The 25458-nt window shown below is 31.1% G+C and overlaps 3 protein-coding genes across 3 annotated transcripts; 1 reads left to right on the forward strand and 2 right to left on the reverse strand.

Annotated features, from left to right (window-relative positions):
- Nucleotides 1-120: 120 nt before the first annotated feature.
- On the reverse strand, nt 121-1655 carry LOC124944805 (probable phospholipid hydroperoxide glutathione peroxidase). The gene is made up of 7 exons (XM_047485149.1): nt 1479-1655; nt 1267-1373; nt 1080-1156; nt 924-985; nt 724-842; nt 476-643; nt 121-395 (listed from the first exon to the last, which is right to left on the reverse strand). Exons 1-7 carry the CDS (start codon nt 1639-1641, stop codon nt 363-365), a joined length of 729 nt encoding a protein of 242 aa, XP_047341105.1. The 5' UTR covers nt 1642-1655; the 3' UTR covers nt 121-362.
- A 247-nt stretch (nt 1656-1902) lies between these two features.
- Nucleotides 1903-16335, reverse strand: LOC124944802 (lysine-specific demethylase 5B). The gene is made up of 33 exons (XM_047485144.1): nt 14742-16335; nt 14236-14293; nt 13459-13581; nt 13136-13193; nt 12918-13054; nt 12179-12337; nt 12017-12103; nt 11464-11628; nt 10393-10545; nt 10128-10319; nt 9963-10034; nt 9746-9841; nt 9343-9429; nt 9137-9253; nt 8840-9047; nt 8691-8755; nt 7708-7766; nt 7489-7620; nt 7247-7406; nt 6827-7162; nt 6416-6595; nt 6256-6317; nt 5946-6024; nt 5230-5379; nt 4997-5130; nt 4654-4774; nt 4507-4577; nt 3955-4099; nt 3514-3663; nt 3201-3296; nt 3008-3103; nt 2371-2576; nt 1903-2286 (listed from the first exon to the last, which is right to left on the reverse strand). Exons 1-33 carry the CDS (start codon nt 16079-16081, stop codon nt 2073-2075), a joined length of 5508 nt encoding a protein of 1835 aa, XP_047341100.1. The 5' UTR covers nt 16082-16335; the 3' UTR covers nt 1903-2072.
- A 3669-nt stretch (nt 16336-20004) lies between these two features.
- On the forward strand, nt 20005-22963 carry LOC124945340 (serine/threonine-protein kinase BSK7-like). Its single transcript, XM_047485758.1, has 11 exons — nt 20005-20360; nt 20548-20672; nt 20754-20974; nt 21048-21183; nt 21259-21392; nt 21467-21572; nt 21652-21737; nt 21821-22009; nt 22072-22224; nt 22329-22442; nt 22526-22963. Exons 2-11 carry the CDS (start codon nt 20591-20593, stop codon nt 22766-22768), a joined length of 1464 nt encoding a protein of 487 aa, XP_047341714.1. The 5' UTR covers nt 20005-20360; nt 20548-20590; the 3' UTR covers nt 22769-22963.
- Nucleotides 22964-25458: the final 2495 nt, after the last annotated feature.

The following is a 25458-nucleotide window of genomic DNA, read 5'->3' on the forward strand; positions in this document are numbered from 1 at the left end:
TAACCGCGAGATTAATCGCACTTACCGGGAGGAGAGAACTTAGCGTTTACAAAAAGAAAAGAAAAAAGAATATAATAATAATAAAAATAAAGAAGAAAATTGGCATATAATTTGTAAGCATAATAAGAATGAAAAATTGAATTATCAACCAACCAAAAGCAAACACCATAAATATCTTGGAAGGAAGCATAAAACACATACATCGGTTGCTTTGTTTTTATTACATATCTAAATAACCTTCTTCTTTCTTCTTCTTATTATTATTATTTTAAGTGACAGATGTTATACATAATAATAAACTAAAAGGTAGGTAATAGGTAGGTAGGTAGGAATGAAGGCATTTCATAACTCCAAGATCATCATCATTCAACTCCCAACAGTTTCTTGATGTCCTTCTGGGAAATATGAAGAACAATTCTTTCATCAGCAACATGTTATATTATTAGAAACAAATAACAAGAGTTAAGAACTTTACCTCGATGCTGGTTGGGGAAGTGGTGGGTGCATAACGATCTACAACTTTTCCATCTTTGTTAACCAAAAACTTTGAGAAGTTCCACTTAATTCCATCTCCAAGAAACCCACTTTTACTTTTCTTCAAGAACTTATAGATTGGTGCTGTATTCGCACCATTCACATCAACCTACATAATCATAATCATAACTATAAACATCCAGCACCCACAATCACTCTACTACATACAAAAGGGGGAACCAACCTAACCTTGTCAAAAATTGGATATTCAGCCTTAAATCGAGTGCAAACAAACTCGACAATCTCCTCATTATTTCCTGGTTCCTGTCCTCCAAATTGATTGCAAGGGAATGCCAGAATCTCAAGACCTGTTCTCAAAACAAACCCAACAATTTCAACACTCAACATCCAAACCTAAATTAATCATAGGGTAGCCATGTTTATGGTACCTTGATCTTTGTATTTCTGGTACAACTTGGTCATATCAGCATAGTTCGAATTCGTTAAACCACTACACAAAACAAACAAAATTCAAGGATTATTGGTCCATCGATGGATCATCAAACTCAAAAGAGTTAATGTTATAAACATATATAATAGTATACCATTGTGATGCAACATTAACAATCAAAAGCACCTTCCCTTTGTAAACACTCAGATCAACATCGTTTCCTCTGGCATCCTGCAGTGCCAGAAATTGTCAATTACACCACTAACCCAAAACCCAAAAGAGAACTGAATCTATAAACAACAACTCATATAAACCCTAAACCTAAATTAATCATAACCAACCTTGACAGTGAAATCGTGGACGGATTGAGCAGTCTCAGATTGGCTCGCCATTGAACAACTGGTTATCGGATTATATTGGTGTGAATCGCTGCAAATCGCTTCAGAAACTAGAGGACAAAGAAATCGGGATTCTTATTAAATGGTCGGATTCTATATGTATATATAGGGATGTGAACGCGAATATAAGCGGGGCGTGATAAAAGAAGTCAAACCTCGAACGTCTTCGCTTGCAGTTGCAAAAGCCAAAATGGAGATGAAGATGATAAGGGTTAATAAATGACAAATGGGGAATATAATAGTGTGAATGCGAATTGAAAAGATACTTCTTTTCACTTCTCTTTTTCCTCCTCCAACCATTTTTATACGATCATTCATCTCATCTGTGGGTATCTCTTGTCCTTGTTTTAAGTCTTTATAACAAGGATAGTTACGTCTTGTACTTGTTCTATGCACATCTGTTAAATCAGTTTGGTTTGTCTGTACTTTTTATCGAAATCGTTCAAATCGTCAACGATTGTTCTCGAATTCGAGATGAGTTAAGTAAATTGATGGGTGGAGGGGGAACTGAAATAATTTTTTATTATGTTTGAATTTCCGAACTTAAGTAACAAAAACAAGAATACAAATGCAGCTTAATTCATCTCAAAAAACAATAATATAGTTAAAAACCAAAGTACCAGAGACAAAAGAAGATTCAGAAAAACAAAATTTTCTATGCTATTGCAAATGGACGGACCGGAGAGATTAGATTCAGAAAGAAAAGAAAAAAAAACTATGAATGGAAATGAATCAACAATTTTGATATTCTAATTGTCGACATTAAGTGGTGAAAGGCTGGAAAGGTCTAGCCGTTTTCTAGTCATCCTTCTAGATGGCTTCTTGTTTTTCCATAACAAATCCCGAATCTCACCAAATTGTCCTCTCATACAATTATTATTGGACCTTAACAACTTTGAACTTCTCGGCTTTCTCCTCAGTTCCATCGATTGTGGGGTTGGTGTTTGTGGCTCGTTTCTTGATCTGAAAAAAAGGATCAACAATTAATTATTTGTTAGGCATCCTAGATTTGGAGGACGTTGATGATGTTTTGTTTGAAGCTCTTACCTAATTGCTGTCTTTGTTGGGAACAAAACGAGATCTTGCTCTGTTGAAGAAGGCTTACAGGCTGGGCAGATGTACAGCTTCGGCACGAATATCAGTTTAATGCAATAAAAGTGATACCATTCGTTACATTTGTCACAAGCAATCATCGGTTTTTTATCATAAGGTTTACGACAAATGCAGTAGAGCATACTTCTTTCTCTCAACAACTGCATAGATCAACAAAATATATATTTAAATTGAAAATTGGATTACCTTTACTTTAAGGAGACATGATAAAATTGTCAGACACCTTGTTTGCAAATAATCTGGTTTATTTTAGTTAAATTACTAAAATATCATTTTTTAATATTTAAAATGTTTAAAATAAAGTAAAGGTATTTTAGTATTTTCGTTGATTATTTGAATGATTTGATTGACGATGTGATAACTTTTGGGGCAAGGGGTTATTTGAACCTTCATCAAACAAGGTCTTAATTTACCTGAGGACCAGATAGCTCGTTAGGGCGGACATTAAAATATTGTTTTCATCTCTTAATTTCGTTAATGTAATGTAATGTTAGCTTTTTCTCGTCATTCTGCCTAAACGACTTTTTTATGCAATTGTTTTAAAAATGAAGACGTGATAAAATTTTGTTACCTTGAGTTCCTTTTCCATGTGAACCGGGATGTTTTCACCTTCCGAGATAAGGTCGAACACTTTATCGAGTTCAAGTTCCCCCGAGTCCATTGAAACCTGATCATTCATGTTTAAAAGAAGGAAATTTGAAGTATGAGTCAAAGGCAATGAGATTAGTTTCAGACATCAATAGTAAATCATCATTTATGTAAACCTTCTTAGCCTTGTCAGCCCACTGAAGAGAAATGTTCTTCGCTTCAGTAAGTCTCCGCCACATGCTATCTTCTGGAAGAATGCTTATTTCCAAACCCTGGGATATTGTAATTTTAAAAAAGAAAATTAGAATTTACAGTATATGTTGCCAATTCTTCCATCTGAGAATTTCCTAATTAATTTTGTTCACGACTAAACTTGAAGACCAAACTACATTGTTCAGGATAACATCATCCAATTTACAGTTTAGGGTTTTTTTCCCAAAGGAAAAAAAACTAAACATCAATGTTGCAATTCAAAAGACAAAAGATTACCTCATTAAAGTGCCTATTAATGTCTTCTATTTGGGGCTTCCTCGAAGCTACCAATAACTTGTTTGCCCTAATTCTCCAGGAGTTTATTGCTAGAGCCTGCTCAAGTTTGGAGTTACTCTGCTCATCATAAACACCAGCAACTTCCAAAGCCTGCATAAATTAGACTCAATCAATGGGAAGAAAAGAACTATACATGTAGAGCTCAATTCAATGGGTCTAAACTTAGACAGCAGAACTCCAGAAAATTTAGGGCTAAAACGACCGCCATGACTATTTCAATCAAGGTGTTTTTAGTGGGAATCGAACTCGAGAACTCAAGCTCTTAAGTTCATGACTGTTACCACTTGAGCTACCCTGGATGGGTCCTATGGACTTGACCTCCTCAAGATAATATATAAAAATCTTACCCTTTCAATTAGCCAAAAGAGGATGTAGTAGTACCTTGATTGCAGTAGCTAACTTTTCGGCGGCAACTTCCGGATCTTTATCAAGGTAAGCTATTGCAAATCCCACTACTTCCGATAAATAAGCTCTGCATGCAAGAGCTTTCTCCACAAGATCCTGAAGTAGGTTTCTCTCTTCAATGCTGCCACCAATAGCTATATCAGATATAAGCTAAAGCCCCAAGTTCACAAAGAAGTAATGAACTAAATAAGAACTTCAAACAAATAAAATGTGTGATCCTGCTGATCCTGTCATTTTAAGCACACAACAAAGAGTGCACTTCTAATGGAGGTCTAATAAGTGTTCTCTTTCACTTTAGTGCCAACTGCCAACCCCTTAGGAGGTGAGGATTTGCATATATACATCCTCAAAAATATACACATATACATCCTCAAGATTAGTGACTAAGTTGGAAGGTTGCAACCCTAGAAATGATAATGGAGTTCATCTATGGGAAAGTCACTTCTTTATCCCCTGGCATCTATGGGGAATGATGATGCAGATCATCTAGGTTGCAACAGATGAAGTAAGCAAGAGAATCACCCTTACCATAGTAAATCTTTGGCCTCTGATAGAAGAAGAAAAAGCTTATTGAAGTCTGGGCGAGTCCCGGGTAATTTCTGAAAAATGTAAATAGCAATTAACATGACAGCCAGAAAATTTGGAACAGTATGTTTTTTTTTGTGAAATGCTCACCAGATGTTTATTTACAACAGCCCAAACTTTTCCACTCATTATCAAGGGGCAATGGGTGCAGATAAAGGATGTTTCACTATTTTTAACATCATCAATTCGTCCCAGGCACTCCAAATGGTAGCTGTTCATTATAATTAAGACCATGAGATAACTGAAGGCAACAAAAGTAGCAAGGTGAACACCCCCAAATAAGTAAGCAGATCTTATAGGAAAAATTACTATATTTCATATACAACAATTTAGATTAAAATGCTACAGAATTTTACTATCTTGCTGAATTCTACAAGAAAAGTTGCATAGATGACCAAAGCTACTTAAAACAGAGTTTGACTTTGTGCCTTACCAATGCTTGCATATGGAACATGATAAAAATGCCTTATTCTCAATATTGTTGGAACATGCCGTGCAAGAATTTCTAGCTTTTGGACTGTTGGACATGTCATATATGCACAACGATATATCAAGTGAAACAATAATCTGTATGATCCACAAAGTTTGTTAACATTATTAGCAAACAATATCAATACAAAAAATCTAATTATAGAGAAACACCTTGTGGTGTTACTTAAGCATAACCTTTGCAAGAGCAGCAACCAATAGACTAGAATCTCCAGCTGGATCCCCAGCAATATCCCAGCATTGCTGCTTCCACAGCTCAATTTTGTGTACCTCCAAAAAAATCATGTCCAATTCTGGGCAGTTGAATGCGTAAGAAATTCCAAGTTGCTGAGAAATACAAATACGCAGTCACATCAGAACTCAGGAGTATCCAACCCAATTTCCTAAACTTATAAATGATTTATGGCCAGGTTCATTTGGTATTATCAACCAGACTATGTATTTGATATATCTTTATTGAAAGGGTGATCAGAACAAGGACTCTCTGGAATGGGTAAAAATAATTTAGCTAATATCAGCAAGATCCTTAAGTATTCAATCAGGAATCATCTTTATGCTAGCAGTATGATTTGCCTAAAACTTCCTGTTCCAGTTTAAAATAATAGGTGCAAGCGCAATACAGAAGCCATAGCAAATCTTTCTGAAGAGTTGTGGAGGTTCTCAGCATAAAATCAACTGCAACAAGATACTAGAACAAAATTCTAGTTTGTTTATCATAAAAAATGAGTCCTAATAAAACACTACTCCAGGCTGGTTCAAATTAACCTAAGAGCGAGAGAAGGTTGCTCCATTGAAACATACTACTAAAGAAAGATCACAGCCACTGATTTCAGGGTATATATGTAGATATATTTCTTTCAGGTAATCACATGGTAAAGAGAACAAATTACTACCTTCAGTTCAAACAATGCCTTCCAAGTTCGATCAACAGGCTTTAGGCTGAAGAATGATTTCACTTGCTTCTCCCATGAACTACATAAAACATAAAGTTTTCAGGCATTAGCAAAATAGTTGAAGCCTTTCAGTTTTATTATGATCGTTTTCTTAGATGTGTTAGGGTTACATGGGAACATGTGCCACGGAAGTAGCCCCTGTAGTTTATTATTTTATTTACTTTTTTTAAGTAGGTATTCCAGCTAGTCAAAACTAAAATTGCAGATTGATGAAAGAATCAAATTTTAGGAGAATACAAACAAGACTAACATGTGTTTGCTGATGGCATTAACTAGCTGGGCAACCATCAAAGGGAAGGATACATTAAGTTTCTGCAATAAAAACAAGATAGAAATCAGTGATTCAAAATGAAAAACGAGAGCACACAGTGAATGATGTTGATCATGATAAACTTATATGTAATGAACACCTGAGATTCCTCGATAGCTTCTTCGGCATCAGAAATCATGAACTTTCTAGAATTGCATACAAAAGAAATCTCAATGGATTTCTTTATCCATTTTAACCCTTCAAACAATGAGTTAAACAAAGAACTTGAAACATGTGTTATTGGAAGAGTCTCTGCAGCTGCCAACAACATTTCAACTTCCTACAAGAAACATAAACTTATGCTTTAACTATATGGAAAAAATAATTAAATAAATTATATGGAAAAATGAAATGTGCAAAATGAATAACATAAGTAGCACATAGATAAATATGGCCAAGCCTCTGGACATACAAACTTGATTAACCCTTAAGTCTAATATTTTATCTAAGAGAAGATACTTATCATGGAATGTTAAGTCATATTTGAGATGGAAACCATTGAATCACATACCTCAAGTTTGGGGGAAATAGAACAGAAAGAGAGGGTTTTGGAGCACCAGCAAAGAACAGAACAAGCTTCTTGGAGCCTTGTAACCCCACTTAAGTCAAAGCCAAGGGATGTACCAACATTTATGGAGGATTCCACTGCACAAACATGCTTTTCAATTACTGAACCCAGACTAACGGCAGTTCCATCAGAAATGCACTTGATATCTAAAAGGCTTATCGCATCATGCAGCAATAAGGAAGCATTTTGTTCCCACTGCACGCAATTATTCAAAATTTCTTGAAGCTTTGATGGTTCTTTCAAAGATATCTTCAGATACTGTGATTCTGAAATTAGATCCTGCAAAAGAGTAGCATTTCAATTTCTGAAGGACTCTCCCTCAACCACTCTAAGACACCATGCTACTAGAAGAAAGAAATTAACCTTGAGACATTCAATTTTCAACAGAGAAGCTGAGCTAGGGACTGCAGGTATATCAGAACTCAAAAATGTTTTACTCTTGAGTAACCAGGAATTAGCCATTGACAAGGCATCCTTGATATTATCAAGAGATGGAAGAGTAGCACTTATATCTTCAGAAATCCTAGAACATTCAGGCAAGGAAAAGGTCAAAACGGCCACAATAGTTGCAGTAACCAGAATACTTTCAAAAAACTAGTGTAAACCTTAGAGCATCCTCAAATTCGGAAATCTGAGCTTTGCTTCCAAGGATATGTTTTGCTCTTTCTTCCCAACATTTAGCAGTTGCAAGTACTTCAGAAATTTTACCAAACAATTGCTCCTTCTCAATCTCTAGTCTGAAAATTGATGCATGTGAATATTAAAAAAAAAGTGCAGCTCCTCAAATAGAACCTTGTAATGCAAAACTAAATAATATCGCATACGTGGTGGCCTCCATCATAAGTTGTTGAATGATCTCTAAGGGCATCTTACTGCGAATCACCTGTGACAATTCCATACAAAGTTAATTATAAGTATGCAGGCAGTCCATAGATGATTATCAACAAGTACAAATCAAAATAACATTGCAATACGATGGAACTAATAATTGTTCAAGAGGCATAAGTACTTCATAACTGATCCATGCTTGCTTTACATACAGAGGATATAGAAACTTCTAAATCGTACCGATGTTACATAAGGAAAATTGAATTTTTACATGGAATCTTCAATCTATATGCAAGCCATAATAAGTTGTTAATACTCCTTGCTTAAGCTAAATACATTTAGGAAAGTTTATTTGATAGTCCAACAGTTAATGTTATGAAAAAGTAAATCACAGGAAAAAAGAGTTCCTGTATGACGTTTAGCATGCCAAACATCTCACCTTCACTTTGTCATGTAATGTGTCCGTCTTACACAAACAATAGGACATTTCTAAATGAAATAGAAACAGGAAAATGAAATTTAAACATACATTTTACCTTCATTAACAATGCAATGTCCATTTAGTGAGTTCTTTTTGTCACACTACCCCAATTTGTTGTGTTCATATTCATATAATTAAACCAGGAATATATAGCATTTCACAAATAAAATAACGATTTATTTAATGGAATGATAAAAAAAAATAAGTGTCAAATTGGATGCTTAAATATTGTTTAAATTTAATAAACTACTATTCTTCCTCAGTATTATCTTCTGCAACCATCATTAACATGCACACCTAGACTCATTACTTTGCTAATTTACTACCACCAGAAGAACTGTTGGCATGATTTGATTGGTCATCACTTGAGATTTGGGAACTCCTACCCTTAGAGAAGTCATCCTTTTCCAGATTTTAGTATGCAATGTAAGATTAACTAAACTTCAAACGACCCACTTTGCAGATAATGTTAATCAACCGTGAATTTTATTCAGTTACCTTAAGAGCTTTTACCCTCCAGCAGGCCTTCTTTAACTCAATCTCAACACAGGACAGTTCATCAACTGCATGAACAGATAACTGTACATCAGCTCCTTGAAAGATAAAAACAATGCTGCATATAGGATTAATATTATCAGTATATAAACCTTCAACATCCAGTAATGCTCTCTCTCTCTGAATATTGTCCAACTCATCAACAATATGTTCTTGATCTTCCCTTTCCTGAATGTTATCTAGAACAACCTTAAAGCGGGAAATCAATGATACAGCACTATTGTGTTTTTTCCTTAAGAGTTCCAACTCTGGAATATTAACACTGAAACCATCCAATTCCTTCAGAAAAGGTTGCAGTTTCTGCAAATCCATAGAAGGAAGATAAGTACATTAATGCTATATCTAAATCAAACATTCCAAAGGCCAATTAGAGCATCAGTAGAAACAACCTTGTGGGTTATAGAACCGTTCAGTAGTTCACGGCACTGAGCCCGGCATGTGTCTACTTGCTTTATCAGATTCAAAAGCAAGCTAGATTCAGGATCTTGAACACCTATATCTGACATCTACAAATTTTGCATTTGTGGGGTGATAAGAAACCAGTCCTATGTGAATGCATAAAAACAAAAAATAGACATTAGAAAAAACTCCATACCTCCAACTGTAACTTATAAAGGGTATCAACCTCAACTGCAGCAGGGCATTTCTCCGATATACAATTTCTTACATTATCGACCCACATCTGTAGCACCACAATCATAGTGTTAACATAGACAAATAAAAACTCTCTATGATACAACTTTGTCCTGAGAGAAACTAGCTTATCAAAATGTAATAGCCCTGCAAAATCCAATGAATTCAAACAGGTATGGTAGAAATATTTCTCCCTAAAACCTCTGGTGGGAGGAACATACAAAATTTCCTTATTTTTGAAGAAAAATACTCAACTTGCGCCTACTTCAACAAAACAAATCAAATTACAAGAGCTGATGGTGGAGAATATGTCACAATGGAGTTATATAACCAAATTACAATGTAACTATGCAAATGATGTACACCTTTGTTGAAGACAGCCTATCAAGTAGTTTTTCGCTTTCTTTCAAAAGGATTGGTAAGTCACAAACTTTGGAATACAATCTTTCAAGATCTGCAAGCTGAAATTTAAGATAATCTGAGGTAAGAAAAAACAAAGGGTATGGTCCACAAAAGAGCTTTGGGCATGTTGGAAGCTACAATTAAAAGGAAATGATGGAAGAAGGGTGAGAGGTAAATTACACTGGTGTTTGGGCATGTTGAGAGCAATGCCTCTATCTCCTGGGTAAGAGCTCTCGCTTCTTGTTCATAATGCTGGAACCAAAAAAGAAAAAGCTAATGTAAATCTCAAGCTTGAACAAACAAAATGTAATAGAAACAATAAGATAGACATGAATTGCAGCTAGCCTTTAATTTAAGATAAGCAGGCTGATTGCATGGTACAGGGTCAAAACTAAGCAAGTTATTGACATGGTCAAATTGCACTTTATCCTTGTCTTGGCTATGATTAATCGTCCATTTTCCCACTTTAGAGAGAGCATGTTTTATGCCATCAGCCCAAGACTGTGCTGCAACCAATTTCTCCACCATTTGGCGCACCTATATTTAGCAGTCAGTAAAGACAATCTCCAAATAGAATACCCAAAGCAGAACATGAAGATCTTAGACTCACTAAATTCATCTCCGAACCAGCCCATAGAAACTGTTCAGCTTCTTTTAGTGCATTGACATAGGTTCCACGACAATATGGAATCTGAAGTATCTTAGATGAATTAAGACACCATTCTTCTGCGAGTTGAGCAAAAGTGACATGAGCACCTTTTACCTACACATAAAAACAGGTAAGATGCATGACATTTATGCAAGAATTCCCACTAAGAGCATGTTTGATCTTGGGTTATTTGGATTATTTCCAAGTAATCCCTTATCACATCTACAACAATTAAACCACTTAATTCATCAACCAAAATACCCACCCTACTTTATTTTAGAAAATTTAAATTTCAAATACAAAAGAATATTTTAGTAATTAACCCAAATAATCCACTTTCTCATCAAACAAGATTTGAATTCATAACCGGATTTTTTTCAAATAACCCACAGAAAGATCTAAGGAAGAAATTCGGAAGATTTTGTAGGACTCCACAGAAATCTGATAGTAACATAGACCTCCAACTCAGTTCATTAGAGCTTTCTTGTAAAAATGCTTCCCACGCTTTAAAAGAACAACCATACCTATTCTTTGCTCTCATTTCATGTCTCAAACAAGAAAATAGACTAATAAAAAAAGTCCAACTCCTATGAAACTATAGGCTGTTGGGTAAGAGCTCCTATGAGATAACTCTTTCCGATTGAAGGAAATGGTCCGTAAAAAGACCAAAGTTTCGGACGGAAGCTCCATGAGTGATAAGAAGATTCTTATGAAAGAGAGGAATAGGTACAATCTTGTCCCTTGAATCTTGAATTTCTAATACCTATTCAGGCTTACTTACCCAAGACTTTTTTTTATAACTTGAATGCGACATTTGTAAATAATAGTTTATGTGAATTCCTTCAATACCAGCTTAAGGTAAAATTGGTCAGTCACAAAGGTAAATTCATGGGTGTTGAGTGTCCCAAAAATTACTAGTTACAAACAGAAGCACACAAGTGTAAGAATCTATCTGTTGTTTTAGATAACTGACAAGCTAAGTCCTCAAAAAAAGTATGCATAACAAAGTCAACCCAAACAAGCACAATATACCTTTTTGCTCAAATCACACAAAACATGCTTCTTGCAATCTTCATCTTTTACTAATTTTGGATCATTTTGATCTGTTATTACCACCAAATTATTCAATTCTTCCAGTGTGTGACGATAAAGAAGCTGATGTCTGCTGGGACTGCATTCACAAAGGTGCTCCCAATGCTGCAGCATAAACATAAGAACAAAGTTAAGTAATAAACATCTGAATCTTTGCATTTCTAGAGACCATCAAACAATGTAATCCAAGTGACCTGGGGTGAGAACCAGTTGGATCATCATTAGCCCAAGTAAAGAAAATGTACGTGGAACATGCATCATTTAGATCATATTTAGCATAAAATATAAATAAGATATTGACTTCAAAAACAAGCTGTCAGAACAAGTAAACTAACACAAATTTCAAGCATTGTCTTATGAATCTAGACAGCTTATATTAAATGGACTTTAACCTGCATATCTAACTATGTTTACAATCAACCAAAAGTAGATCTATCAACTTCACCTAGTACCACATAAGAGAATTTGCAAAAGCAAAGTCAAAATCACTCACCTCTAGACAGACAAATTCAGATGGCCTACAGGGACAACTAACAGCTGAGAGATATAAATATTGGTGGCATATGATACATGCAGGATCCTGCAAACAAGGCAAACAATCAAGTTAAAGTCCTTAGTTTCCATATGCAACATAACGTAGTGTATGAAACAATACCTCTTCCATACCAACAGACAGTGGTTGTTTCCGTGGTGACATGGGAGATGAGCTCAAGATGCCATTTCTCCAAAGAGAGTGTCTCCAGGTTTCCTCTTTGTCATAAATTCTTCCTAGTTCCTTATTTAAGTAAATTGACGTATTGGTATCAAGGCTACTCTGCAAGTGAGAAAAGTACACATCACCAACATGTACCAAATTTAGTAGGGGGGAAAATCAAAGGTATCCATCATGATAAGAGGCCAATCCATAGACTAATAAATCAAATGGAAAAAAAATTCATTGCGGAATATCCACAATAGAAAAACTCCATATTTAAATAGAGGTACGAAGAGTTAAAACACAAATTCTAAAAAAGAGATGCTTGTTATTCTTTAGCAATATCCACAAGACTAAAAATGAAATGCTTGTTATTCGAGCAATATCCACAAGAGAAGAACGGGGTTAAATCAGGAAGGGTAACTGTAAAAATACATTAAGATTATCATAAACAAAGCAGTAGAGATTACATAGCTACACACATACTATCAAACAGGCCAAATGTTCTCACCTTCTCCGCTCAGCAACAAATAAATAGAAGTGGATGTTAGACTAAAAATAATATGTTATGTTGTTCTTTCCTCTATATTTGTATATTTTCCTTACATTTTCATTTGGCAAACACACAGATCTTAGTACTACGTGTTCTATAACATTCCCAATAACCAAAGATTGCAAAAAGGAAGTAAAATCTTGTGACCTTGGCAACCGCATAAAGAAGTTCCTCATGAGAAAAAACAGCAGCTTTGCGATATAATCGATACAGTTCTGATCCAAAACCACCATGGGACAGCCAGTCAGCAGGAGCAAAGTTGACAGCCTCAGCGCAGTTTAAGCCTATAATGAAAAGGGGGAATATTCTGTTAAAAACTACTTGTTCGGGAAGAAAATTGAAAAATCACTCTTATAATCACTTACCAAAATTAAAGCCTCCATGGTAAGACCTAGGGAATGTGATGACAAAACTTCCAGATTCCTGGCATAAGATAAATGCATAAAAAATAATATCACATGGAATAACTGCAAATGTATATCATATGCATTTCGAGACATATCTTAATATACACCTTTTTAACTTTTCAAAATAACAAACAAATCCAATTACACCAAAGTGCAAAAGTGCAAAAGGACGAACAGATAACTCAAGACAATATAAACTTTTACGCAAAATAAACATCTTTTTCATGTCCATTATGCAAAACTAAACCTCCTCTACATGTCGAGGTGTATGCATCACAAACCTGCAGCACACTGTAAACAGGAACCTTATTTTGTTGTAGGACAGTTGGATTGAGCATGGTCACTAGTTGAAACAACAGATCTGGTTGAGCGTCAAATAAATCAGGAAGACTATTCCTCATGACCTGCAGAATAAGACTCTAAGGTCAGAAACTCACATGCTCAAATACAAGCAAGTACACCAGTGGCCAGCCAATAGTTGCAAAGTTCTAAACCATCAGGTCCACAACCAGTTTGACCAGTATGCTAGAAATGATAGTACAAATAACTAATAGTAACACCTTTCTTACAAAAGAAGCGAAAAAAATAACTTCTCAACTTAAATATATGTCCACTGAAGCTATCACTCACTAAGGAAACTTCTTCAATTCAAAGGGAGATAAATACTATGTGACAAAAAGAAGGGATTTCATCTAGGATCTCCAATCATCTCTCCAATGGGAGCCAATTAGGTTCCCTTAAAAAGAATTGTGGAAAGCTAAAATTCTAAGACAACGATCTACACAAATTAAGCGAAAGCAAAAACTGAAAACGAAAAATTTAGAGCAACATCAATATAAATTAAGCAAAAGTAAAAGCTAATTCATCCTAAGCTCCTCAATATTCTAAGAACCTAAAGGGAAAAGTTTCTTGGCTAATGATAAGTGGTGTATGACCATTGCAAGCAAATAGAGAACGCAAGATATAAAGCATATTGAGACAAATAAAGTTAAGATTCAAATAAAATATACATGTAAATAGGAGCAGAACAGATTTTCAAGCATGTCAGCTTACACTACCTTCTCAAAATCACTAGCTTTACACCCAGGGACACTGTACCAGTACTTCGGCTCTCCCCTGAAAAAATGCAAGCAGAAATGAGAAAAGTCTGTAAATAGGGAGGGGAAAGGAGTGGCAGCATTTATTTGGTTTTTGTTTAATGTAAAGTGCAGGGATCAGAAAATATAGATTATTGGCATTGGATGAAGGGATCTTAGTAGGCTAATTCAATGGAATTGATTGGTCTTAGAGGGGATCTTCAATAATCTCACATTAAAAGAGTTATGACATTAAATTGTGCAATAAGTGTATGTCCTGATTAATATGTTCAAGTCAAGTGCTCATTTCCAAATCCACAAACAACATGCAGGATTTATATTCATAAATTATGTTTCAATTTCTATTAGAAGTAATATTTTATCAAATATTCTAAAATTCTCAAGTCTCCAAATGTAACAGTGTTTGTTCGTGCAAATAGGTTTAAGAACCAAAAAAATATGCACATCCACAGGAATAAGAAGCATACCAGTGCAAATAGTTCATTGAGTAGAGACAATGGTCTTCAAAATGCCAACAAAACGATGAGAATAGCATCCCAATGTAAAGCCAAGGCACCATAACACCAGCAATGTTATTATGAAGAGTACGAAGCATAGAACCCTGAACCTTAGGCAAATTATTGAGATTCCAAGGGCTTGTACTATATTTATCCCACACCTCTCCTTCAACTTCAACAGACGGTGACTTTTTATCATTTAAACGTGGAAAACCACTTCCAAACACGGATGTATCTAAATCACTGCCATACATAACTTCTACCTCTCCGACTGATCCTTCCACAATTTCCCAAAATTTCCTCTCCAGTTGGACCCGCGTTGATGGTGTAGGACCAACCCACTTTCTCCTTGCTCGATCAGCCAATCGTCTGAAACTTTCCAACGAATATTGCTTACCAGGCACAAAGCCAAAAATATCTTTATCAGAACTAGTGCATTCCAAACAATACCAATTCCCAGGAGGAATCCGCTTTAAGGGTGGCGACAAACAATAAATATGCCAACCCTTATTACACCTGTCACATAATAGCATAACCTCGCCATGTAACCCACTTCTGCATTGTTGACATGTCTGATCGAGATCTTGCTTTTCCGTCTTGCAAACTTCAATCCTCTCACCCTTGAGATTCTTTCTTCTCCTTTTGTGACTCGATTTTTCATAAATGTAATCACTTATCTTCTCATCCAATATATCTCCTTTTGGAACATTATGTTTTTCCTTGCTTAAACCAGTATAATATTTCTCATAGTCATACAAGTGCTCAAGATACAACTGAGACAGAACATATTTTCCACACTCAGATGCCTTCTTCCCAGAGCAAACAAAAGAAGCAACTTTTCCCCATTTCTTCTCCTTCACAACTTTATCATATCCACCATACCGCTTAACAGCATTAAATAGCATACACAAATCCAATTCCTCCCCTTCAAATATTATCTTCCTCTTCAACCTCTTACCACCGTGTCTCTCCAAAAACCTATCATACTCTAATTCAAACGTAGTAGGATCACACGGCGCAGATCGTGCTTGCAACTGATGTAGGGCTTGCGTTTTCGTGGGAAACGTAAAAGAATTCAAATCCAGAGCAAAAGGTGGCTTCCAGCTCTCTGGTGGAACAATTTTACAAATTCCATAAGGCTCAGCTTCAGCCCTGATTTTTTGAATAAACTCGATTGGATTCTTAAACTCATCTTCAGTTGGATGATAAACAGGGCCAGATGGTATATTAAATCCCCCATTTAGTGACGACGATGTTGAACTCTGCCCTAATACTCCTTTCTCAACAGCTCTGGGTCTTCCTTTCCCCATTATCAAATTCTAACCATATATATACCAATATATAACCAAACATGCATACGCAATATACGCTTGTGGATATAGATAGAACAATCAGCAGAAATTAAACAATTTTCTAGGGTTTCAAAAGTACCTGATGAAGAGAGAAAGCAGAGAAAGTGAACTGATTTGTTCTTCAAGAAAGTCTTCTTCTAATTCCTTTCTTTCTGTTAGTCTCTCATTTGTATATAAGTTCTATAGTAGTGATTCTGATTTTTTTTTCGTGGGAGATTTTTGCCCCAAGGTTCGTTTTTTTTCGTTGGTTTTGGGACACGATAAATCAACGATTTACAAATTTACCCGTCCCGATTTCATTTTCTCTCTTGTTTTGGTGAATCAACTGTTTATATTTTATTTATTCTCTGCTAAAATTAATTTTTTTTATAAAATATATGATTTATTCTATTAAATTTTCGTATTGTTTTAAAAAATAAAATAAAAAATTGTTATAAAATATGAAAAATACATGAATATATTTATAAAAAAACTCACTTAGAATTATATAATTGTAAAACTAACTCAGTTCATTTAATCTCTTTCTAGTAATTATAATTATTTTTTATTTTTAAATTTTTATATTTATTAATTAAATATTAATATATTTTTTATTTCCTTCTTTTACATTTTACCTGAATTAAACTTAATAATTTATTTCATTTTCAAATTTTTTATTCTCTTTATATTAATTTTTTTTTATTTCATCTTATTTTTTTATCAGTTTTTATTTTTTATAGATCTTAAATTTTCTCATTTTTAAAAAATTTTAACAACTTATTTATGAATTTTATGTTTTATTGTAATATTATTTAAAAAAAAATCTTATTTAAATTAGTATGAACAAAAATAAAATTAATAATTTTTTATTTAATTTTTATTCAAAACTTATAGTAATAGTAAGTAACTTTGTTTTGTCTAAGGTATTTCTTTTGGTATTTGATGAATGAGTGACTAAACAATTTTAAAATAATTAATAATCAAGTATAAAAAAAATAAGTTAAAATAATTAAAAATGATAAAATAATTAATAATAAATATTCATATAAAAATAATAAAATATTTATAAAAAAATAGAAGATTTATTTATTAATGAAAAAAATGAGAGAGAAAGTTTATTAATATTTAATTAATAAATATATAAATTAAAAAATAAAAATTAACTATGGTTTACTTAAAATAAGCTAAATGAGTCAATTTTTGATAATATATATGTTTAAAATAATTTTTTATAGTATAAGTAAATACATCTAAGTGAATTTTTTTCCTATATTTATTTATTAATAATCACATTCTTACTATGAACACAAATATAATCATTACTTTCTTACAGGTTAATTACTAATCAAATTCGAAAAATCATTTCAACTAGGATAATTTAGATTGTCGCAAAACAGTTTATAATTTATTTATTTTTCTTTAATTGGAAAGTTTATACAACTTTGTTTGATTTTAACATTTGTATGTTTAATAATTATATATATAAAATTTAATAATGCAGTCTAAGTCTACGTACATAAACAAAAACAAAATATGTATCTTTCTATGAATATATAAATAAATTACATTTTATTTTTAGATTTTTATAATTCAAATAATATTTAAGTTTTTAATAAATAATTTGTTAATTATACATTTTGTTTGTATTGGAATATTTGTTATACTCTTTTGAGTGATTTGTTCTTTTCTTAACAATAAAGGTTATACGTGACATGTGACATGTTTATATATTTGATTTTTCTTCTTTTTATATATATTAGAGTAATTGAAATTAATTTTTATTTGTAAGCTATTTTACATAGATTCTCACATTATTATGTAAAATTTTCGTTATTTTGATTATATACGTAAATGATCATTTATAATATGGTATTACTTTTTTCGATTTTACTTATCAATAATACAATAACTCAAAAAGACTTTGTAGATAATATTTGGCTCTTATTTATCTTTTATATTATGAAATTAATTATTTTTAAAAAGAAATTAAATTATTTTTTCAAAATTTTTCATTGATATATATATATTTTTTAAATTGTAACTATTTAACATATATATTTATTTAATTATTTTGGTTTAAAAATGTATTTCGAATTATCTATAAATTAATTATATGTATATAACTTTGTATTTAAATGAATAGTAATTAATTATTTATTAAAAATAAATAAATAAACTCAAAATATAATTAATTGTAAGTTTTTAAATTTTTATTATAAATTAACCTATAACAATAACTAAAAAATAATACATACAATGAAATATTAAAAAAGAAAAAGAAAAAAATAGCAACATGATAACGACACTATCCTAGTTATCAATAGTTTTACAACACGTCCTTCCTTTTAGTCTATAGAGTTATGTCCTTGATGAAAATACCTTTTAATGTAGTTTACTCCTAAATTATAAAGTTTTTAATAAGAATTTAATATATTGATATTTATGTTCGTTTTCAGTTTTTTTTAATAAACTATTACAGAATACTCCTTTTCACTTTAGTTAAAGGTTATTATATGATTTCTATTAAATTCAAACCAAATTTGATCTTTTAGAGCTATTAAGTGTTTGTACTTATATTTATATATTTAGATTCACATAAATATTTAAATTATTTTTTATACATTATTACATGACATAAATTAATAATTAACAAATAATAATAAATGAAACTATAAAATACAAACATTATGGATATTAAGTACCAAGATACAACTTAATAAATTGTAATTTTAAGCATTCTACTTAATTAATTAATTGTAAATAACTAAAATCCCTTTAATTTAAAACAAGAACCCTTCAAATTCAAAAACTATAAATTTTTAATAATACTAATGGGCATAGGAAAACCAAAAGATTGCATTTATATGCAGGGGTAGAAAACAAGGAGACAAAGTATATTGTTTTTTCATAAATTAATTAATATTGAACTTTAATATTTCCCATATATATTTAGTGCTCAATTTTGTTTTATATATCTTTATTTTTTTTAAATGAAATCAAATGTTTTGGACTCGGTTTTCACTAAATACTTAAATTAAAATTAAAAAAAAATAAATATATTTTTAAGAGAAGTTTTAATAAACTCAACATTTTTAACTAAATTGGTCTAGTAATAATTGAGTAAATCTATTATCCAAACAATTCATAAGGAAACCATTTAACTTAATATATTAGTAATATTATTTTTAATAAATTAGTAGGTGATAGTAACAATCCGATAACGTTGGTCTAAATCATGGCTTCAATCTATAAAACATATTAATATTCATTTAATGAAAATAATGTAATTTAAATCATGAATCATGGTAAGAATTTATAAAAACACATTAATATTTATTCAATGGAAATAAATGTAATTATTTATATAGTTATCCTCTTGATCAAATTGGGACATGTCAGTTGAATAAATTAAATAATTATAAATACAAAATTACAATAAATTTTAATAATTAAGAAAACAGTGGTTACATTAATTCAAACCATAAAAAGAAGAAGTCTACATTAACTTTCTTTATTAAAATTTATAATGAGTTAATAACTATTTTTATACAAACAAAGTTATAAATAATATTATAATTTAGGTCATGAATAATAAATTATTTTTTATATCAAATAAGTTAAAAAATTATATTATTATTTAAATATAATTAAAAAGAAATAATATTATATTTTAATTTGAAATAAACATTATAACAAAATAAAAGTTCCATCTCTGCATTTGCATTAACTGTAAATAAATAAAGTAGTGATGCAAAAAAAGAAGTTTAACCTTCATTTTACCAAATAGCCACACAAAACTGATAGAATATTAATTAAAAAAAAGTCGTCTCAAAATAAATTATATAAATTGATTATTATCAAGAATGGACTTCTTGGGTAATTTAAGATGAGATTTGGCGAGACGGGTCTTGAATATTTGGGATAGGAAAGCTAAAGGGTTCATGTCGGTGGAAATTGGGGAACATAAATTCAGCAATTACAGTACATATATATATTTTATGAATTTGTATGTATTCAGCAATTTCATCGTCGATCTTTAACATAAAAGTTGCCTTTTATATATGTTCAGAAGGCAAGATCTTTCATTCAACTCAACTCCCATCATCATCAACAGTTAGACTCTATCTTCAAGATCGACAAAGATTTTCTTGATTTGATGGGTTTTCTCGTGTTTATTATTTGAAGTTTACTATTGACTTGACTAGAACTGGGTCTGATCTTGACCATATATGAATCAGGAGTTGAATCGAGTTGACTGGTAAGAAATGGTCATGGGGTTTTCTCTTTACGTTCTTCACGTCGCATTGAGTCAGCTTGATGTTGGTTCATACTTTCAATGTGTATTGTCTTAATGCTATGATCCAAAATTCAATCGTTGTTACTGGGTTAACTTCCATTTTGTTGAATTTGAACTTAATTTTGGAAAATGGTGTTTTTTCTGACAGCATTGGAAGATTTTCAATTCAAGATTAGATAACAGGTTAGAAAATGGGCTGTGAGTATTCAAAACTCACTGCTTGTTGCTCTGTTTCTAAAAGTAAGGGAAAAAGTAAAGAGACTAGCAGTTTTGGTAAGTAGTTTATGTTATTTTTTCCTCATTTGTTTCTCGTGTCCAATGCGTTTTTCTTTTCGTGTGCACCTTTTATGGCAGACAATGAGAAAAAGAGTGAAACGGATGGTTTGATTCCGTTTCGCGAATACACAATTGAACAACTCAGGATAGCCACGTCTGGATTTGCTGTAGAGAACATTGTTTCGGAACATGGGGAAAAGGCTCCTAATGTAGTTTACAGGGGAAAACTCGAGAACCAAACTCAAATTGCAATCAAGCGTTTCAACAGGATTGCTTGGCCAGATACTCGACAATTCTTGGCAAGTTTTGTTTGTGATGTTAACTCTCAATTCTTGACAAATCATTTGAATTTTGAGGCAAAAACAATTTCAGGAAGAGGCGAAAACAGTTGGTCAACTCAGGCACCATAGATTGGCAAACCTTCTTGGTTGTTGTTGTGAAGGCAATGAGAGATTACTCGTAGCAGAATTCATGCCAAATGAAACACTTGCAAAACACCTGTTTCATTGTAAGTTTCTGTTTGTAAGACATATTCGGAAATGATTTCCTTTGAATAGTTCATGATATCGATTAAACTCATCAGGGGAATCGCAGCCCATGAAGTGGGCAATGCGTTTAAGGGTAGCGTTATATCTTTCACAAGCTCTTGAATACTGTACCAGCAAAGGCCGGGCACTTTACCATGATCTTAATGCTTATAGGGTAGTCTTTGATAATGTAAGTTTATTCTTCGTATTTTTGTTATTTCTTTCTTATTCTCCAACCTAAACTAACTTATCGGAATTAAATAGGATGCGAATCCTAGATTGTCTTGCTTTGGCCTAATGAAAAACAGTCGAGATGGAAAAAGTTACAGCACAAATTTAGCATTCACACCCCCAGAATACCTCAGAACAGGTTTTAACTGTAATCATCATTAAAGATTGCTCGAAAATTTTTGTTTTCATCAAATCAATTGTCTGACTATTTATTGTAGGAAGAGTAACAGCAGAGAGTGTGATATATAGCTTTGGTACTCTTCTGCTTGATCTTCTCAGTGGAAAACATATTCCTCCAAGCCATGTGAGACAGTTTTTTTGTTTTGTTTTTGCTTTGTGTTAATTTTTGTAACCATAATGTTGAATTTGTACTACCACTACTACTAGGCCCTTGACCTTATCCGGGACAGGAACATACAAATGCTGATGGATTCTTGTTTGGAAGGCCAGTTATCTAACGACGAAGGTACTGAGTTGGTACGTTTGGCTACAAGATGTCTCCAATATGAGCCAAGAGAACGTCCAAATCCAAAATCACTCGTTACTGCTTTGATTCCTCTTCAGAAGGAGACTCAGGTTGGTTGAGATTCTTACGTTTTGTGGTTAATTCTTTGAGATTCATTCTTTCCTTTTTGTAGGTTCCTTCTCACGAGTTAATGGGTATACCACATGGCTCGAAAGCTTTAACTTTATCGCCACTAGGTGAAGCTTGTATGAGAATGGACTTAACCGTGATACATGAGATATTAGAAAAGCTGGGATATAAAGACGATGAGGGTGCAGCAACTGAGGTCAGTTAGAGTAGTAAACACTTTATAGATATGGGTCTTGTTCTGTTTTTAAAAAATGTCAAAATCCAGACCAGTGTAAGTGTAACTCTCTTCCTGGCTTTCAGCTTTCGTTTCAGATGTGGACTGTTGATATGCAAGATACTTTGAATTCTAAGAAAAAGGGTGATTCTTCATTTCGTCACAAAGATTTCATAACCTCGATAGAAAGTTACACGCAGGTTTAACATTGTTTTTCTCACCTGTTTGTAGCTCAGCTCAGTTCAATTCTCTTTTGTGGATTTAAAGACTTGTTGTTTTACAGTTTATTGACGTTGGATCGATGATTTCACCTACAATCTATGCTCGACGAAGCTTATCGTACCTAATGAGTGACATGCCTCAGGAAGCACTTAATGATGCGGTTCAAGCGCAAGTAATATCGCCTGTTTGGCATATTGCATCTTATTTACAAGCGGCTAGTTTTTTTGCTTTGAGAAGGGAGAATGAGGCTCAATTGGCATTGAAAGAGGGATCCATACTTGAAGAGAAGAGGATGATAGCTTAATTAGCTGGTTTATGAATTATGATCATATATATATATATATTCATATATTATAATATAACTATTATAAAGGAGAAGGAACTTACATTTTACTCTAACCCCCTTTCACTTATTTCTCACCAAATTGATATGTTGAATCAATTCTTTCTCAAAATTGTAATGGATTTTCTTTGCTATTTATGGAAATAATTTTCAGTTTATGTTTTTGTCTTTTATTTTGATGCATTGTTGTAATTTATGTACTTTTGAAGTCTTACTATTTTTTCTTAACTTTTCAAATATATATATATATATATATATATATATATATATATATATATATATATATATATTTATTTTAAGAGTATTTGATAAATTATTACATTGCTGTCTTGTTTCTTAGAAAACAAAATATTGAAATAAAGACCATTTTAATGGGTGAGTGAATGAGGGATACATAAATTTTAGGATAAAAGTTCATTTAAATTTTTTATATAAACATATATATTATTAAAATTTAGTTCAATTTATAAAAATTTCCCCTCCTTCTATACTATTGTCATGTTTTTATTCTATTTTTTATTTTGATAAAAAATAAGTTTATAATATTTTTATATCTTTTAATATAAATAAAAGGAAAAGGTCAGTTAGACGTATGTACTTGTACAACTAGCTCATTTAGACGTATGTACTAATAAAAAGTCATTTAAACGTACGTATTATCAAAAATTGGTTCAATTAGCCTCTTTTAGTAAATCATGATTAATTTTTATTTTTTAATTTATATATTTAATAATTAAATATTAATATATTTTCTCTCTCATTCCTTTTCATTTATTACTAATAAAAGAAATCCTCTATTTTTTATTATTTTTATATGAACATTTATTATTTATTATTTATTATTTTAATTTAATTTTATATATATACGAGCATTCATCATTAATTATTTTAACTTTATATTTTTTCTTCTTTCTTATATTTTTTTTTATATTCACATATATATTATTAATTATTTTAAAATTATTTGGTCTCAATAACTAATAACTAAATATAACAATGAAAATCCTTTCAATAATGAAAATTCTTTTAACAATAAAAATTCTTCAACACAAAAATAAATTAATTAAAAATTAAAAATTGAATAATAATAAAAACGCATTCAACAAACCTAAAAGAGTAATAATCAAATATTAGACAAAACAATGCAAGTCTAAGTCGTGATTAAAAATTAAATAAAAAATTATTAATTTCATTTTTGTTTATATTAAATTAAATAAGAAAAAATCATTCAAAAAAATATTACAGTAAAACATAAAATTTATAAATAAGTTGTTAAACATTTTTCAAAAATGAGAATTTAAGCAATATGAGAAATAAAAACTAATAAAAAAAAGGAAGATAACATATAAAACAGAAATTAATATTAAAATAATAAAAAAAAAATAAATTACCTGGTTTAATTAATAAAAAATAAAGAGAGAAAATATATTAATATTTAATTAATAAATATATAAATTTAAAAATAAAAGTTAACCATGGTTACTAAAAAATGCCAAATGAGCCAATTTTTTATAGTACATATGTTTAAATGATCTTTTATTAGTATATACGTCTAAGTAAGCTATTTGTACAAATACATACGTCTAAATAAACTTTTTTCCTAAATAAAATACTTCTCACTCAAAATTATTTAAATTTAAATATAATACAAAATTAATATTATTTTAAATATAATATAAAATGTAAAAAATTAAATAAAAAGAATAATATTTTTTCGCATGGCCCCTATACTTCTTGGATGTTCAGGTCGGTCCTGACTTAGGTTGATGGGACTCCCTCCATTCCTTAGCTCAAACTCTCACACAAATTTAAATATAAAATATTATGTTTATTTCATTTGGGTATTTAAATAAATTAAAAAATAGTAGTTGATAATAATTTTGAAAAATTGATATTTTTTATAATAAGATTTAAAATGTATTAATATAAAATGATAAAATAATTATAAAAAAAAGAACTAGAGAATATTTTGTATTTTGATTTATAAATTGAATAATTTAATTGATTATAAAAGGGATTAAAAGATTTTATACAGTGGTCCGGACAAAGCTTTAAGTAAATTATTTATTTTATATTTTAATAGTTAGTATAGTTTTTTTTAGTTAACATAATTTTAAAATATAATAAAATAGTCTAAAATAATTTTAGATAGTTGTGGTCAAAGATTATCTAGCATTTAAATTGTGACAATATTAATAATTATGATTCATGAGTTATTACTAATTAGTATTAAAAATTTTAAATATCATGGAAAATTATCTTAATAGAAAGAAATTATTTTTATCGTAACATTCAATTGTAATTAATATTATTATTTTAAATTAAATAAATAAAATATATTTTTTAAATATAAATAATATAATAAATATAAAATTAATATATATCTCAACTAAACTTATAAATTAAAAAAAAAAACAGTTACTAGAAATGGATCTAAAAGTTATTTATCGGTTTTGAACAAATAAGATCATCTTCCAGTTATAACTCTAGATCCAAGTGTGTTATTAAAAAAGAAAGAGATAAGAGAATTAAGAGATACATGAGCTGTTGATTTATATTATAATTAATAATTAAGAGATATTTATTATTTATTTATTTTTATTAAAGTTGGCTTGATTATAATTTTATAATTATTTGAATGAGATTTAAAA

The sequence above is a fragment of the Impatiens glandulifera genome, chromosome 7, assembly GCF_907164915.1.
Source record: "Impatiens glandulifera chromosome 7, dImpGla2.1, whole genome shotgun sequence".
In the NCBI taxonomy this organism is placed as follows: Eukaryota; Viridiplantae; Streptophyta; class Magnoliopsida; order Ericales; family Balsaminaceae; genus Impatiens; species Impatiens glandulifera.